The 18,320-nt window shown below is 48.9% G+C and overlaps 1 protein-coding gene across 1 annotated transcript in view; it reads left to right on the top strand.

Moving 5' to 3' along the window:
* Positions 1-10,761, top strand: part of LARS1 (leucyl-tRNA synthetase 1) — an 89,857-nt gene extending 79,096 nt beyond the window's left edge. Inside the window, 2 exon segments of the mRNA XM_060240546.1 lie at positions 10,386-10,445; positions 10,448-10,761. Of these exon segments, the coding sequence (XP_060096529.1) occupies positions 10,386-10,445; positions 10,448-10,590 (203 nt within the window). The 3' untranslated portion in view covers positions 10,591-10,761.
* The last annotated feature ends 7,559 nt before the right edge of the window (positions 10,762-18,320 follow it).

The raw sequence follows: 18,320 nt of genomic DNA, 5'->3' as shown, positions 1-18,320 counted from the left end.
TTTCCATTCGGAAATTATATAGTTAGCTGCACATAGTTTTAGTATTGTTAGTTAGTGTAGATAGAGTAGGTTTTTTTCCTATTGTTGCGGGAGAGCGGGTTTTTGTTTCCCTTCCTTCGGGGGGGGACCCCTCTCCCTTTCTCTTTCTTCCCGCCTTGCCTTTCCTCGTACGGAAAGAAAGTGGGGATTTTTTCGCCGCTGCTCCGCGTGCGGGAGTAAGATCACCCCACCAGACGGGCACTCCCTGTGTTTATTGTGCCTGGGAGAGCGGCACAGGCCGGATTCCTGTTCCCGTGCCACGTTTTCTAAGCAGACGCGAAAAAACAGAGCGGCACGACTCGCGGCGGCCCTGATGGAGCGAGCACTTTCCCCGCGAACCGAACAGGCCGAGTCATCGGCAGGCCAGGAGGCCCCACCACCGTCGACGCCAGTCGATACCGGGCGGGCTAACATCGATACCGACCGTCCTCGGAAACGATCCGGTTCGGTAGCCGCCTCGGAGTCCTCGGTGCCGATCAAAAGGCCCAAGGAGGACAAAGGGATGCCTTCCGGAAAGAAGCTGCACAAGAAGTCTGAGAAGCCCAAACGCATATCGGCTACCCAGTCTTCTCCGGCATCCCCGGTCGACCCGACCGCACCGGTTGTCCCGCCACTGAAGTTCTTTGCCTCTCCTATCCGGCAGCCGAGCTCGCAATTGGCATCGATGCCGACTCAACTCATCGTTTCCGATTTGGACTCAGAGATCGAGTCGGCGCAGCGTGTCGGTACTGGGAGTAGTCCACTCGACAGATCAACCTCCCAGCCTCGAAGCTCCCCTGCTCGACACCGACACAATCGTCGGGACCGATCTTCCAGCAGCCACTCTCCTTACTGTCGGGAAGAAAAGCGCTCGCCACGAAGCCAGCCGGCCCAGATCCCCTGGGACCAGAGACAGTGGCAATACCTTTATGGGGCCTACCCCATGCAACCCCCCTTTCCGTGGCTTCAGCAACGCCAGAAGGATTGGGACCAAGCCTCCGAGACCTCGTATCGATCCCGAACGTCTCACAGGACGCAGAGGGATGCCCCGTCGGCATCGAAGCCTCCTGAGCTGCACCGGTCGGTCCAGAAAGCACCCAAGCAACGCACCCCGTCTGTGAAGGAGCTTACACCAGTGGCCCCGCAGCTGCCTCCTCGGCACCAATCTGAGCTCTCCGATTCGCCAGAGGTATCCCCCAGGTCTCTTGACGACTCTTCACCCGAAAGGGAGGTCTCCTCCGGTGGCGAACCCTCCCCCCCCCCGGGAAAACATCTGAGGAGCAGCCAATATCACCTTCAGAGGACCTAAAGTCTTATGGTGACCTCATAAAGAGAATGGCTCAGACTCTTTCGCTCACTACAGCCCAGCCACAACCTACAGTAACGGACACTGTCTTCGACATAGTCCAACAAGACACATCCACAGCGGTGGCTCTACCCTTGACGAATGTCATGCTCCAAACTGCCAAGGCCTCCTGGGACAAGCCTGCTTCCACGCCTGTCTCCTCACGCAGGCTGGATCATATGTATAGAATCCAGGAAGCTTCGGCAGAATTTTTATATGTCCACCCTAAACCCAATTCGGTGGTCGTATCGTCGTCCTCCAAGGCGCGAAAGACACATTCCATTCCGCCGGACAAAGAGGGCAGAAAATTGGATGCCATGGGTAGACATCTGTATTCGGCGGGCTCCCTGGGCGTGAAAATCGCCAACTATGCGGCATGCTATGGCCGCTACCAATATGCACTCTGGGACCAGGTCTCCACTATAATGGCCACCCTTCCCGAGCAAAGCCGCAACGCTCTGAAGAAGTTGCAGAAGGAAGGCATGATCCTGGCTAAGCAACAGTTAAACTCGGCCAGGCATTCAGGTGACACCTGCGCGAAGGCCCTAACAACGGCTATCTCTCTACGCAGGCACTCGTGGCTAAGATCTACGGCGCTCCAACCCGACACACAAGTGTATGTTGAAGATCTGCCATTTGACGGAGCGGGTTTATTTAGTTCTACGACTGATTCGGTCCTCCAGGAGCTGGATAAAAGCATCAAAACGTCCAGAAACCTGGGGGTATCCGGACCACGTCCTCAACCTAAGCGTCAGTGGCCTAAAACCTGGCAGAAGAAGCCGTACACCAAGTTGCCAGAGAGGCAGTGGCGATCAAAGTCGGCCTCCTTTACCCGCCCTTCCTACCAGTCGAAGCCCAAGTACTCTCCCCCTTCCACCCAGACGTCCCGCCAGAAGGGGTCGAAGCAAGGCAAACAGGGTCTTTGACTTCCTCCCGGACATTCTTGGCCCGCCGGACTTGGACTCTATCCGCCTTGCCAAATTTTTCCCTGCCTGGTCCCGTATTACCTCAGACCGGTGGGTCTTGTCAATAATCCGGCTGGGTTATTGTATAGAATTCCTCCACCCCCCGTGTACCCTGAGGTTCGTTTCCACTGCACCATCGCAAACTCTCTGCGAGGAGGTCCAGTCGCTCCTCCAGAAGCAAGCCATCCAGAAGGTCCCTACGGACCAGGAAGGTCGGGGATTCTACTCCCGTTATTTTGCGGTCCCCAAACGGGACGGGGGCCTCCGGCCGATCGTGGACTTGAGGGCGCTGAACGCCTTTGTGAGGTGCGACAAGTTCAGAATGACATCGCTCCCATACATCCTTCCCCTCCTGGGCAACGGGGATTGGATGGCGACCCTCGACCTAAAAGACACGTACTTCCATGTCTCAATTCATCCCAGACATCGGAAGTACCTACGCTTCGCAGTAGGGGGTGACCATTACCAGTACCGGGCTCTACCGTTCGGCCTCTGTACGGCCCCAAGGGTATTCACCAAGACCATGGTGGTCATTGCTGCTCACTTGCGGCTGCAAGGTGTGACACTTTTCCCATACATAGACGATTGGCTCCTGGTGGCGGAGTCGAGGGAGAAGTTACTGCGGCACATTTCCATCACCCTGGCCTTGGTGGACGATCTGGGGCTCCAGATCAATCTAAAAAAGTCCAACCTGGTGCCTTCTCAGAGGGTACAATTCATTGGAGCGATCCTCGACACACGAGTGTGCAAGGCGTTTCTCCCTCCAGACAGAGCAGACGCCATTGTGCAGCTGGTGTCCTCTCTCCAACAGAACCCGACTGTCCCTGCAAGGACGCTGCAGCGGCTCCTGGGACTTATGGCAGCGACTACTTCCGTCCTCACGTTTGCAAGGCTCAGGATGTGGCCCCTGCAGCTTTGGTTCCTTCAGAACTTCAGGTGCAACGTCGAGAAGCCATCCCGGTTGCTGACGGTGCCTGTAGAGATCCTGTCGTCCCTCTCCTGGTGGAGCCTGAAGAGTCGCCTGACCGAAGGGGCGCCCTTCCACAAGCCGGAACCGGTCCTGACGCTCACCATGGATGCCTCCCTCTGGGGATGGGGGGCTCACACGGGGGGCCTATGTGTGGGGGACCGTTGGCCGAGCCATCATGCCCACCAGCACATAAACTTCCTGGAGCTACTGGCCATCTTCCACGCGCTTCGCTCTTTCCAACCTCTTCTGGAGGGTCGGTCGGTGGCCGTGATGACGGACAATACCACGGCAATGGCCTATATCAATCGCCAAGGGGGCACAGTGTCCAGGAGGCTCTGCCAGCTGGCCTCCCTGATATGGGAAACGTGCATCTCCGTAGGGATTTTCCTTCGAGCGACCCACCTTCCGGGGGACAGGAACGTTCAGGCGGATTTTCTGAGTCGAGGTGGAGCTCTCCTCCACGAGTGGGAGCTCAACTGGGAGTTCCTGAGACCACTCTTCAGCCGGTGGGGGACCCCGGACCTGGACGTTTTCGCTACAAGGCAAAACGCAAAATGCCGCCTCTTTTGCTGCAGGGGGGGCTCGGACCCTCTCTCCTTGGGGGACGGGCTCCTTGTACCGTGGAGGCCCAACAAGGTGTATCTGTTCCCTCCTGTACCACTACTCACCAAGGTAGTACAGAAGATAATGAGGGAACAGCCGAAGGGGATTCTAGTAACGCCCTGGTGGCCCCGACAGCCATGGTTTCCCCTGGTCCTCCGCCTGTCGGGGAGAACTTACCATCATTTTCCCCAGGTGCAGGATCTCCTGCTCTCTCACGAGGGCCGGGTTCTGCACCACGATATCCCGCACCTGCGCCTCACGGCATGGCGTCTGGATCCAGATTCTCTGACAGGACCAAGTTCGTGATCTTGAACTGTAGGAAAACCTCCACGAGACGGTCGTATGCGGCTAAATGGGCCAGGTTCGCCAAGTTCGCTGCAGACCTCTCTGTGGTCCCCCGAGAGGGCGGACTTATCGATAATTTTGGACTTCCTAATTACCTTACTGGACGCGGGCCTGGCGCCCTCTTCGGTGCGGGTCTACCTAGCTGCTATCTCGGCAGAACACAGGCCGATTGAAGGCTACTCGCCTTTCACGCATCCGGACACTAAATGCTTCCTCAAGGGCATGGTGAGACTGTACCCGGCAGTAAGGGCACCTGCACCTGCGTGGGACCTTCCGCTTGTCCTTAAAGCACTGACAGGGAAGCCGTTTGAGCCAATGGCGACGTGCCCGCCCCACCTCTTGGCCTGGAAGACGGCCTTCCTTGTGGCTATCACCTCAGCGAGGAGGGTGGGGGAGCTCGCTGCGCTCAGGTGTGACTCTCCCTATTTACTGTTTTCGCCCGAAGGGGTCACGCTGCGCCCTGATATCACCTTCCTGCCTAAGGTGGTGTCTCCCTTCCACCTTAACTCGGAAATTTAGCTACCGGTTTATTTCCCCTCTCCGGCCAATGACTCCGAGCGACTGCTACACGCCCTAGATGTTAAGAGGGCACTTTCTTTCTACCTGCACCGCACTGGCCCTTCCCGGAAGGATACCAGGCTGTTCGTTTCATACGCAACGTCCTGCTTAGGACAGTGCGTTTCCTCCCAACGCTTATCCAAATGGATTACAGGGACCATCCGACTGTGCTACCTCCTTCGGAAGCGGCCTCTTCCTGGACCACTGCGTGCCCACTCAACCAGGGCAGTGGCTACGTCAGAGGCGTTCATGAAGGGAGTCCCCCTGCAGGATATCTGCAGGGCAGCCACGTGGTCCTTGGCTCACACGTTTGTGACGCACTACGCCTTGGACCTGAGGCACAGACAAGCTTCTTCCGTGGGCCGTGCCGTCTTACAGTCTGTTTCCTCATGATGGACCGGCGTACCCTCCACCAGGTAGGCCTGAGCTTGTTAATCTCCCACAAGTGTGATGCACAGAGACCACGAAGAAGATAAACAGGTTTCCTACCTGTAACTGATGATCTTCGAGTGGTCATCGGTGCAGTCACACTACCCGCCCGCCTTCCCCGCTGCTGCCGGTCCCTCCGTGGGGCTAACGCGGCGGCCAGAAGGAACTGGCGGGATGTCCGTGGCCGTCCCAGTGGGCGTGCGCAGTGGGGCTTTGGGGCATGCGCACTGGGCCGGCGGCGCGGAAATCCACAGCTTTTGAAGTTTACCGATCGAGATCGGCGCTGGCGCCTACTCCCACAAGTGTGACTGCACAGATGACCACTCGAAGATCATCAGTTACAGGTAGGAAACCTGTTTTTTCTGGGCCAAGTTTGTCCCGTTGAGTATTGGCTATTTATCTACTTCTCCATTCACCTCTAGTTTATAGCCTAAAGGAAAAGAAAGATGTGGGTAAATAATAGATGTGACAGTGGATCTGGGAGCAACCTGCTTAGTGGAGTGGGTCACTGCGATCTGCATTTGCCAACAATACTCCCACAGTTTCTAGCAAATCTAGCTATTGGTTCACACTTGGTTTGCTGAGAAGATAGATAGGTGGTCTCCTTTTCATCTTAAAATCAGCCCCCATATTAGAGCCTTGGGAGACCCTAATTATTCTGTAGATATCCCCACTCTTCTAGGTAATAGCTGGATCTGGCAATGAGGATTGTGGTTCTTTCCCTTGTTCACCTCCCTTCACCATTCCTTTCCAACCCTGAAAGATTAGTTCTGAAGGTCGTGGGATTGCATGGTGTAATAGCCACAGAGATCAGGGGGCTGCACTTAGGAAGGGAAGCAGGAGAAATTGTCCTCTCCACCCTGTTTCCTCCATGCAGCTCCATACTTTGTTGCTTAGAAAGCCAAGGTAACTTCCTGCTTACTTACTGTCTCCGCTGATTCCAGCAGTTGTGTGGCCAGCTTGAGGATTATGTGTAGGTCCAAACTTTCACTTGAACCAGCTTGTGTGTTCTGATCTTAGGAAGAGAGAGATTTTTTTTATTATTACAGACTGAAGCTGTGTTTTCAAAAAGAGCTGAGAGAAGGGAATAACATAACTTGTCTTGCAAAGCAAAAAACTGAGTACAACACATTTCAGACTAGGGCAGGCAATTACTAGAGATCCACAACCTGATTGTTTGAAGCGAATGAAAAGCAATTGAGAGTAAATCAGGGATTCTTCTAAATCGTTGTTTCCTGAAGATGTCACTGTTAGGCAGGCACTTGAAAAGATTGTCTGATAAAAGTGGTGAAAGAGCAGCAACTTGGGCAGACCGGAATAGCTGGCTCATTAGGAAAGTTCTGCTTAGCAGCTCTTACAGAGAAATCATTTGAACTTTTTAAAAGGACTTTTAAAAAACTGCAAGTGACAACAACTCTGGTTCCTTATTGAAGCAGGTTATGATTTTTATGGCAAGAATGCAAAACGTCCCATAATACCTCTCTCACAGTAGTTGGCTATGTACCTTTCCGTCTTTTACCATCCTTGCATTACCCAGGCGTTCTGTTCAACAACATTTGGAGTGGACCTTCAACTTAAGCAACTTCTCCACTGGCATGAGAGCTACTTAAGCTGGAGGATGGCTTTGTTGATTGGCACAAGGCTTTAAACTTTGCTGAGCAGGTTGGCTGGACACATGCCTCTGTTCATGAATGATGGTGCTTCATATGCTTTTTAAAAAGTAAGTAGAGAGGAAAAAGAAGCAGGAAGAGGGAGGAAGTGAGGCAGGAGACAGTCATTTTTGCAAGTGAACACTCCTGAGACAGATTGTCATATGCTTTGGGGTAGCCCCTCGGGGTCTGCTAATTCTCTCATTTGCAAGTACATTGTTCTGTTCTGAAAAGCTAATTTTATTTGGTTGACAGATGAGATTTTTATGCTGCTTTTTGCTGTAAGATTCTCCAAGTGATTTTTAAATATGTCATCTTACCATTCACATGAGGAGCATTTTTATTAACATCTCCATTGTCACTAACATTCAAAGAAATAGCCTCTTTGAGTGGAATATCTATATATCGAATAGTCAACACCTCCCCTTGGTATGGATATCTAAATCCACACACCAGTGGGATGTGAAGGCTAAACAGATTTCTCTACAGACTTAGGTTTGCAGAACAACCAAAAACAAAAAAATACATTTTTTTGGGGGGGGGGGAGGTTAAATTTCCCTCCAAAGTAAAAAGCACTGTCTGCGCATGCACAGACAATACAACTTACCTGTCCATAAGAGGTTGGGACACAGGCCACATTTTCCCATGCTGGCCTTTCTTCCCTCACCATGGAGTCATCAGTGGCAGCTAGGGCCCCAGCTTTGCTGGTGGTGAGGAAAGAGTCAAAGAACCAACACTTCCCCTTAGGCTGTTGGGTGAAAGGAGGGGAGTGCCGCTGCTGCCACCGCACAAAAAATGAGGCCCTCACTGATGCCATTAGGTGTTCCTCTGGCTCTTCCCACTGCCTGTTTCCCCACCACTTGGCAAACACCCTTGCTGTTGCTGGGTTCCTTCCCAACTTGCTGAGCACGTAGCGGTGAGGACCCTGTCTTTGCCACCGTCAGGGAAGGAGATAGAGAAATGACACTTCTCCATAGGCTGCTGAGGGACAGGGGGGTGCTGCCATTTCACAAAAGATGGAGCCCTCACTGCCACCGCTGAAGGGTGCTCAGTGAGTCTGGAAGCCTCCCCATGCCACACCCCCTCCCCTCCCCTGGCTGCAGAGCACTCCGGGGAGCAGCTGCTGGGGGACCAGGAAGCCTGGCTCAGGCTGGGTGGATGGGAGTGGGAGGGAAGGTGGGGGAATGCCCCACTCCTTGCAGCCAGTTTCTTGTGGGTCTCCTGTCTTGTAACATAGGTTTGCAGAAAGAAAGTGAGGTTGTTACCCACAGGTGTCTGGGCCAAGTTCCCCACCATTATATGAGGAGTACTTAAATAGTACTGAGCTGTGTTGGATCCTGATATAAGCATTCAAGAGCCGGAGATTTCACGGGAACCCATTTGTAGGTGGAAGCATTTTTATAGCTTGTTTTCTCTACAATGGCAAGCCATAGTGTGAGTGCATTCAGACTGTGTATTCTTTAGTCCACCTTGCCTCTGAGTTAAGTCTTCGACATTAAGTCTTCACTGTGGAAGATGAGAACTTTCTGCCCGCCCCAGAACCACTAATTTTGGAAGGGGTATTGAAAGACCTGAGTCAGATTGAGGTGACAAAAGAGGAGGTCCTACAACTAATAGACAAATTAAAAACTAATAAGTCACCGGGTCCGGATGGCATACATCCGAGAGTTCTGAAAGAACTCAAAGTTGAACTTGTGGATCTTCTAACAAAAATCTGTAATCTTTCATTGAAATCTGCCTCCGTTCCTGAGGACTGGAAGGTAGCAAATGTCACCCCCATCTTTAAAAAAGGTTCCAGTGGAGACCCGGGAAATTACAGGCCAGTCAGTCTGACTTCAATACCGGGAAAGTTGGTAGAAACCATTATCAAGGACAGAATGAGTAGGCACATTGATGAACACGGGTTATTGAGGAAGACTCAGCATGGGTTCTGCAAGGGAAGATCTTGCCTCACTAACCTGTTACAATTCTTTGAGGGGGTGAACAAACATGTGGACAAAGGAGACCCAATAGATGTTGTTTACCTTGACTTCCAGAACGCTTTTGATAAAGTTCCTCATCAAAGGCTCCTTAGAAAGCTTGAGAGTCATGGAGTAAAAGGACAGGTCCTCTTGTGGATCAAAAACTGGCTGAATAATAGGAAGCAGAGAGTGAGTATAAATGGGCAGTCTTCGCAGTGTAGGACGGTAAGCAGTGGGGTGCCGCAGGGCTCGGTACTGGGTCCCATGCTCTTTAACTTGTTCATAAATGATTTAGAGTTGGGAGTGAGCAGTGAAGTGGCCAAGTTTGCGGATGACACTAAATTGTTCAGGGTGGTGAGAAGCAGAGAGGATTGTGAGGAACTCCAAAGGGATCTGTTGAGGCTGGGTGAGTGGGCGTCAACGTGGCAGATGCGGTTCAATGTGGCCAAGTGCAAAGTAATGCACATTGGGGCAAAGAATCCCAGCTACAAATACAAGTTGATGGGGTGTGAACTGGCAGAGACTGACCAAGAGAGAGATCTTGGGGTCGTGGTAGATAACTCCCTGAAAATGTCAAGACAGTGTGCATTTGCAATAAAAAAGGCCAACGCCATGCTGGGAATTATTAGGAAGGGAATTGAAAACAAATCAGCCAGTATCATAATGCCCCTGTATAAATCGATGGTGCGGTCTCATTTGGAGTACTGTGTGCAGTTCTGGTCGCCGCACCTCAAAAAGGATATTATAGCATTGGAGAAAGTCCAGAGAAGGGCAACTAGAATGATTAAAGGGCTGGAGCACTTTCCCTATGAAGAAAGGTTGAAACGCTTGGGACTCTTTAGCTTGGAGAAACGTCGACTGCGGGGTGACATGATAGAGGTTTACAAGATAATGCATGGGATGGAGAAAGTAGAGAAAGAAGTACTTTTCTCCCTTTCTCACAATACAAGAACTCGTGGGCATTCGATGAAATTGCTGAGCAGAAAGGTTAAAACGGATAAAAGGAAGTACTTCTTCACCCAAAGGGTGATTAACATGTGGAATTCACTGCCACAGGAGGTGGTGGCGGCCACAAGTATAGCCACCTTCAAGAAGGGTTTAGATAAAAATATGGAGCAGAGGTCCATCAGTGGCTATTAGCCACAGTGTATGTGTGTATATAAAATTTTTTGCCACTGTGTGACACAGAGTGTTGGACTGGATGGGCCGTTGGCCTGATCCAACATGGCTTCTCTTATGTTCTTATGTTCTTAAAGGCATTTGTAGCTTGTGGAGCTTTTGAGGCATCCGTCCAGCCCAGCAACTTGTCAACGATTGTCAAGACTAGAGATCGACACAAACCTCTTTTTTTGCGATTCAGATTGTGGTTTGTGGCTGAATCGTGAACCCCATATGAACTGGAAATTTGGTTTGTGAACCAACACGGCTATCCCTGGTCAGGACCCAGTGGAAGCAGGTCTTCGTAATATTGGCTTTTTGCCACATAGCTTTGTGGGATCTTTCCTGAGAAGATGTCTTACAGGTGTATTCTTTTTGTTTCAGATCTTTCCAAAGTGAAGCTGATGAGGTTTGATGACCCTCTCTTGGGACCTCGTCGTGTTCCGTGCTCGGAAAAGAAGATGCTGAGAAGACTCCCATTTTAGAGCAAGCTGTCTTTCACATAGACCTAGCTGGCAAGCAGGTTCACCTCACTGAAAATGGGCGAACAACAGATATTGGGGATACACTAGTCTATGTTGTTAATTAGGACTTGGACAGAGCTGCATTGATCACTGATGAATTTTCAGGTGACATGGAAGGGTTTTGAAAGCAATGGAGGACTACAGTGAGTTTAATGGCTGTGTGTTAAAAAAAATAATCTCCATACAGATTAAGCTCCTTTGTTTTAAGGATTGGTATAATAAACATATTTTCCATCTCTGTGGCATTTTAAAAAATAATCATCATAACTAGAACCAAGGAAGAATTTTTTCATACATTTTTAAATGTCATGTGTGTACATCCACTATGCATAGGAGGCAATATAGCACTTCTGTTTCTTTTATCTTCCTGAATTTCGGTTGAGGATGCCAGAAGTTTCACTGCTGCAAGTTAGTGTAGCTATACTGTCCCTTCCAGCAGCTACCTAAGTTTTACTGCTCCTCTTCAGCAGGGTTATCTCTATAGCTGTTGCTTGCCTTCAAAACCAAAGGGTATTGGAAGTACAGTCACCTGATGAAATATCCATACTCAAAGCAAAGTACAGTCAGAGGAAGGCAGCAGAGAGACCAATGTGCCTATGTTCCCTTCTTCAGATACAGAGAAGGGAGCTTTGACCCTTGAAAGCATATACCCTGAAAATCTTGTTCATCTATAAAGGTACTACTGGACTTGAGTCGAAGTGTTCTACTGCAGATCAACACAGCTGCCCTCTGAAACTGAGTTGGTAGGGCACTCTCTCTCTATGACCTAGATTTAACTGTATCAAAATCTGTCTTCCAGCTATCTGCTACTCTTAGTACCAGCAGGAGACTGGGCACTGTCTTTCTCCCGTTCCACTTGCACATAGCTCAAAATAAAGCTCTAAGCCTAGAATTGAGTAAGTAATGATTCTAGGTTATGAATGAAAAGGGAAGGAGAATAGTGCTGCCATTTTGGAAGAGTGATGGTAAAGGGGCTGGAGCTTGTTGGTCTCTCATTTACTCACAGCCAAAAGTTGTTTGTTGTAGCTAGCCAGAATCCTTTAAAAAGAAACAAATTTATTGTGATATTAGCTGTCATGGGTCAGAGTTTACTCACTCAGCTATATTATATAAGTGCTAAAACCAGATACAAAAGAAGGGATTTTGTACTATTGCTATTTCGAAAGGTGAGATGGTTTTCAACAAAAGTTGGTCTGCAGATTAGAAGAGTTCTGAGATGATGGCTTTTAGCAAAAAGGACACATTGTAGGTAGGTACTAGTTAGCAAATATTGGAATAACAATTTTGAAGCAAACTGCCTGCTTAGTATTCTTTTTAAACACTTTTTTGAGCAGGAAAGATCTTTTCCACAAATTGCTTCACCTTTATTGCCCTCCAGAGTTTCTCCTGAGTGTTTTCCATTGTTTGAGAAATGGGATTGATCATTGAGCAGATAATGCTTCTGTTGTGTCAGGAAGCTGAAGTGGGATAGCCACTTGAAGATGAATATAACAGTGAAAAGGACTTTTGTCATCTTCATTCCATTTTATAATGGATTTTGTACTAATAATATGGTGCCACCTTTGGTATTTCTGTGTAAGTTGGGACTAGGATAGTCCTCTCTGCCCTTGCCCACAAACCATATTAGCCAGACAGTTCAGTCACTAGTGATCACCAGTGCTTTGAGACTTGTGTTTAGGTTATCACTGTTTTCTTAGTTGACACTAGTCTTGCTGAAGTGATGGATAAAAAAAGCAGTCTCACCCATTGAATCATGAAAGCCTTCTTCTGACAACTAAGGGGAGGGGGGAAGCATTTGTTGAAAACAGAAAGTATACATTTCTTCCTTCCTCGATCTAACCAATCCTATAGATAAACTGAGTTTTATACACCGTGCTCTTCTCTCATTTGTGGAGTCAAATGTACCAGTTTGGAGAAGGCTCTGGGGCAGTGTACTCCACTTTGCACCCTAACTCTTTCTCCAGCTCCTTAATGACATGGTAAACAAGAAAAATGGTCTTTCTAGTGCCGTCTTTCTCCACAGACTGACCCCCTCTCAATTGCCAGGGTGAATGGCCCAGTCAGCCCTGAACGTTACGCTGATCTCACCCCAATCCTGTTTATCCCATGAACTGGCAGTCTTATGACTTCTGGTGATAGGCAGTATCAAAGCCTATGAATCATAAAGCTGCCACCACAGTGGGATTTCAGTCAGCGAACTATTAAGTTCTTTTTTTCAGTTTTCTTCCCATTGTTTCTCTTCCCACTGCTTTTTTTAAAAAAACCCACAACCAAATGCATTATGTGTCAGTTACTTGGATGGCAAGGAGATTACAATGTGATGATGGTAAGGAGAAGTTGGTACTGGATTTCTTAATGTTAGATCTGAAGACTTTTTTAAAAAAATGAGACAGGCCCCTCTCCTTTGCCGTCGTTGAGATCTTTTGGTCATTCATCTCTCAGTTCCAGAAGTGTATCTGCTGTCAAAGTTTACTTCTTTAACCAATTTCTTCCTAGTTTAGAAAAGAAGAGAGTGCAAGCCTCCTTCCTCTTTTTTCTTTCTCCTTTTCAGCGCTTTGATCAGTCTCTCTCCAACCAGCCAGACTGCCTTCTGGGATCTAACTATAGCACGCTAGTAAGAAAATGAGCAGTTTCAGCTCTTCAATTACAGTGTCTGCTGAATGCCTGCCTTTGGAGCACAGGGGGTGTGGGGGGTGGGGGAACCAAACTGAATATGGAGAACAAATTACAGCTGGGGCAAAAAGCTAACTGTGCCTTGCGACTGTGAGAGCTGCCAAAAATGAAGGAGCTTTGGCCAAAATCCCCTTTTGGCACAAAAATAAATGTAATACAGCTTTCCAGACAAGATAAGGAATTGATAGTAAGGAGCAGCACTGTTCTGAATGTGCTGTTCTCTGTAAGAAGAAAATCAGTATTTTTAAACAGGCAAAGAATGGCAACATACTTACAAAGAGTTCCTACATTTCTCCGTGAAAGCTGCCTAATGGTTGCTGCTTGCGCAGCTTGTTTGGGTTATTTCTCCATCCATCCTTTATGTCTGTACATTATTCACTCTTCTTATTCCCCATTTGCTTTCCTTGCTACCCATTGAAGATGTTCCTAGTTTCATATGTGCATTCGAAATTAACTTTTGATAGAATGCAAAAAAGCACCTGAGCAAGAAAAGGTCATGTGGTACAAGCAGTGGAGAAGTAGAGGAAGAACCGTCTAGCTTTAGTAGTTGGAGAAGTTGGTATCCTTAGTTCCTCATATAGTTACACTTCTTGGTGTATGTGTGGTTTCTACTGTGAGGCTCAAGGAGAATATGGAACTGCTGAAATAACATTCCTGGAACCATTACTGAATAGGGTTGGAGACATGGCCTTACAGTTACATGGGCCATAATATATTTTAAAGACTGTCTTCCTTTTGTTTCCTATTTGTCCAAAAGGAAGCAGTATAGCACCATCCCAAAGAAAAAAATGCTGTCTGATGACTGGCTGTCTGATGAGGCTTTACAAATAGCTGAGGAAAGAAGGAAAGCAAAAGGCAAAGGTGAAAAGGAAAAATTCACCCAACTGAATGCAGATTTCCAGAGAATAGCAAGGAAAGATAAGGAGGCCTTTCTGACGGAACAACGCAAAGCAATAGAGGAAAATAATAAAATGGGAAGGACAAGATATCTGTTCAAGAAAATTGGAGAAATCAAGGGAACGTTTCGTGCAAAGATGGCCATGGTAAAGGACAAAAACGGTAGGGACCTAACAGAAGCAGAAGAGATCAGGAAGAGGTGGCAAGAATACACAGAAGAATTATACAAGAAAGATCTCAATGTCCTGGACAACCATGACAGTGAAATAGCTGACCTTGAGCCAGACATCCTGGAGTGTGAAGTCAAAGGGGCCTTAGAAAGCATTACTAACAACAAAGCGAGTGGAGATGACGGTATCCCAGTTGAGCTATTCAAAGTCCTAAAAGATGATGCTGTTAAAGTGATGCACACATTATGTCAACAAATTTGGAAAACGCAACAGTGTCCACAGGATTGGAAAAGATCAGTTTATATTCCAATCCCAAAGAAGGGTAATGCCAAAGAATGTTCAAACTATCGCACCATTGCACTCATTTCACATGCCAGTAAGATCATGTTAAAGCTCCTACAAGCTAGGCTTCAGCAGTAATAATAATAATAATAATAATAATAATAATAAATTTTATTTATATCCCGCCCTCCCCGCCTAGGCAGGCTCAGGGCGGCTAACAACAATATGTCGATTGGGAACTATCAGAAGTATCGATTCAGTATGTCGATTGGGAACTATCAGAAGTTCAAGCTGGGTTTCGGAGAGGTAGAGGAACTAGAGATCAAATTGCCAACATTCACTGGATTATGGAGAAAGCACGGGAGTATCAGAAAAACGTCTATTTCTGTTTCATTGACGATGCTAAAGCCTTTGATTGTGTGGATCACAACAAACTGTGGCAAGTCCTTAAAGAGATGGGAGTACCAGACCACCTCACATGTCTCCTGAGAAACCTGAATAAGGGTCAAGAAGCAATGGTAAGAATGGGATAGGGAATAACTGATTGGTTTAGAATAGGAAAAGGAGTTCGACAAGGATGTATATTGTCACCCTGCTTATTTAATTTGTATGCAGAGTACATCATGCGGAATGCTGGCGTGGATGAAGCAGGAGATAGAATTAAGATTGCTGGGAAAAACATCAACAACCTCAGGTATGCAGATGATACCTCTCTAATGGCAGAAAGTGAGGAGGACCTAAAGAATCTCTTGTTGAGGGTGAAAGAGGAGAGCACAAAAGCAGGCTTGAAACACATCATCAAAAAACAAAGATTGTGGCATGGAAGTAGTGACAGACTTCACATTTCTGGGATCCAAGATCACTGCAGGTGGTGACTGTAGCCATGATATTAAAAGACATTTGTTCCTTGGGAGGAGAGCTATGGCGAACCTGGGCAGTATAATAAAAAGTAGAGACATCACCTTGCCAACAAAAGTCCGTATAGTCAAAGCGATGATATTCCCAGTAGTAATGTATGGCTGTGAGAGCTGGAGCACAAGGAAGGCCAAGCGCAGAAGAATAGATGCTTTTGAGATGTGCTGGAGAAGAGAGTCCCTTGGACTGCAAGATCAAATCAGTCAGTCCTAAGGGAAATCAACTCAGACTGTTCCCTGGAAATATAATAATATAATAATAATAAATTTTATTTCTACCCCGCCCTCCCCGCAAAGCGGCTCAGGGCGGCTAACAGTAAGTAATATATTAACATAAATAGTAAAACATTAGATTAGCAATTAAAATTACACATATAAAAACCCGTTAATTCAGTTAAAATACTTAATTTACAATTACATTATATATATATCTGGCAGTAATAGCTGTTCTGGCGCTGATTCTGCCAGTTTAAATGGTGTTAAAGATGGCGGTTCTTCGTTCATTGCAACTCAGCAGTCCGTATCTTTATAGGCGTGTCTAAAAAGGGCAGTCTTGCAGGCCCTGCGGAACTGGTCGAGGTTCCGCAGGGCCCGCACCTCCTCCGGGAGCTGGTTCCACAGTGCAGGTGCCGCAACTGAAAAGGCTCGCACCCTGGTGCTTTGGAGCCTGGCCTCTCTCGGCCCAGGGATGGTCATTTTGTTTTTACTTGCTGACCTCAGTGCCCTCTGGGGTTCATACGGGGAGAGACGGTCCCTTAGGTAGGCAGGTCCTCGGCCATATAGGGCTTTAAAGGTAATAACCAACACTTTGTACTGGACTCGGTAGATAACCGGCAGCCAGTGCAGTCCGCGCAGCCCCGGCTGTATGTGCTCCCATTTCGGGAGCCCCAGTAACAGCCTGGCCGCCGCATTCTGCACTAGCTGCAGCTTCCGAGTCCGGCACAGAGGTAGCCCCAAGTAGAGGGCATTACAGTAGTCCAATCTTGAGGTGACCGTTGGAAAGTCAGATGCTGAAGCTGAAGCTCAAATACTTTGGCCACCAAATGAGAAGGGAGCACTCACTGGAGAAGATCCTGATCCTGGGAAAGACAGAAGGCAAAAGAAGAAGGGGACGGCAAAAGATGAGATGGCTGGACAGCGTTACTGATGCAACAAACACGAATTTGAGCAGACTTTGGAGAATGGTGAAAGACAGGAGGGCCTGGCGTGACTTTGTCCATGGGGTTGCAAAGAGTCGGACTCGACTGGGCAACTGAACAACAGCAAGAACAACATAGTACACCTTCGTTCCGTACTACAAATTGCTGGTGTGTTCTGATATTAGGGTTGGCAACGTCTAGCTTTAGATGGTGAACTTGTATACCTGTGTGGCAGGGGGAAGTGTACAGCAACTATCACTTCAGCTCTGTGACAAGAGATGAATTCTTGGACTAATGTTCTCCCATGCAACTATTAAAAGGCACCAGGAAGAGCCCTCAGTTGAAATCTCTACATTCTGCTGTTGAGTAAATGATATTCTGTATAGTACTTCTTTGCTAGTCTATTCCTAAATCTTGCAGACTGTAAACGTGATTGAATAAATAAGACTCACCATGGCTGTTTTAATTGCACTATCTAATCAGAGCTATATTGTTCCCCAACCTACCCTTATGCTTTGAGACTTGGCCTTGCTAGAAATGTGCCTCTGCCCCTTAGTTTGCATTGGTATTCCTTGTCAACCAGTGCAACTTATGATTCTCCTGTTCACAGTTCTTTGGGGCTGGGTCAGTTCAAGAGCTGCTATGTAGTCATTAGCAGATCAAAGACCAAACTGCTGTCTGCTGTAACAATAGCACTTAGTTGCCGATGGGAACGATAAACTTTCCCTTTCCCCCCTCAAATGGATTATTTGGATGGCTTTCATGATTGCCTTTTTTTGTAATTGTTACATTTAGCACACTGGGTGTTCTGTAGAGCAATGTCAAATGCATCCCAGTTTGGTTTCACCAGAACGTTTGCTAGAGTAAATATGGCTTCCTTTCATCAGAGAGCTGAGGACGTGCCAGCGGCAATGAAGCGGGCTCTTGTATTTATGGACTGAGTCCCTGTAGGGTGGCCAGACCGTCCCGGTCACCCGGGAAAGTCCCGGTTCTGGCCCCCAATTCCCGCCTCCCGGGCTGGCTATACCGGGACCATTAGAAGTCCCGGTTTAGCCAGCGGGGAGCCGGAGGGCCGCGCGCGCGGGCGGGGAAGGCGGCGAGTGAGGGAGCTAGCGTCCCTGCGCGTGCGCACGGTGGTGTGGCGGGCTCTGCGCATGCGCGGGGCCCGCCACACCGCCGTGCGCACGCGCAGGGACGCTGGCTCCCTCACTCGCCGCCTTCCCTGCCCGCGGGGCCCGGCGGCGGTGGCGTAAGCCGGGGAGGCGGCGGAGAGGCCGGCGCTGGTCCCTGGAGGCCCGCGGGGGGGAGGCGGCGGCGGCCGGAGCGGGAGGCCCCGGGTCGGTGGGCTTGGCCACCTCCTTCTCAGCCGCCGCCAGCCCCGCCAGCAGCACCAGCCGCGGCTGCGCCTCCTGGCCAGCCCGCCCGCCCGGAGGGGAGGCCGCCACCCACTCTGGAAGAAGGTAAGCAGGCAGGCAGGGAGGGAGCGGGCCGAAAGCGGGGAGGGGGCGGCCTTCCTTCCCTCCCTCCCTCCCTCCTTCCTTCCTTCCTTCCTTCCTTCCTTCCTTCCTTCCTTCCTTCCTTCCCTCCTTCCCTCCTTCCCTCCTTCCCTCCTTCCTTCCTTCCTTCCTTCCTTCCTTCCTTCCTTCCTTCCTTCCTTCCTTCCTTCCTTCCTTCCTTCCTTCCTTCCCTCCCTCTTTCCCTCCCTCCCTCCCTCCTCCCT

Source organism: Heteronotia binoei, chromosome 5 (genome assembly GCF_032191835.1).
Source record: "Heteronotia binoei isolate CCM8104 ecotype False Entrance Well chromosome 5, APGP_CSIRO_Hbin_v1, whole genome shotgun sequence".
NCBI classification, from domain to species: Eukaryota; Metazoa; Chordata; class Lepidosauria; order Squamata; family Gekkonidae; genus Heteronotia; species Heteronotia binoei.
The sequence above is the reverse complement of the archived record's forward strand: the minus strand, read 5'-3'. Positions and strand labels throughout refer to the sequence as shown.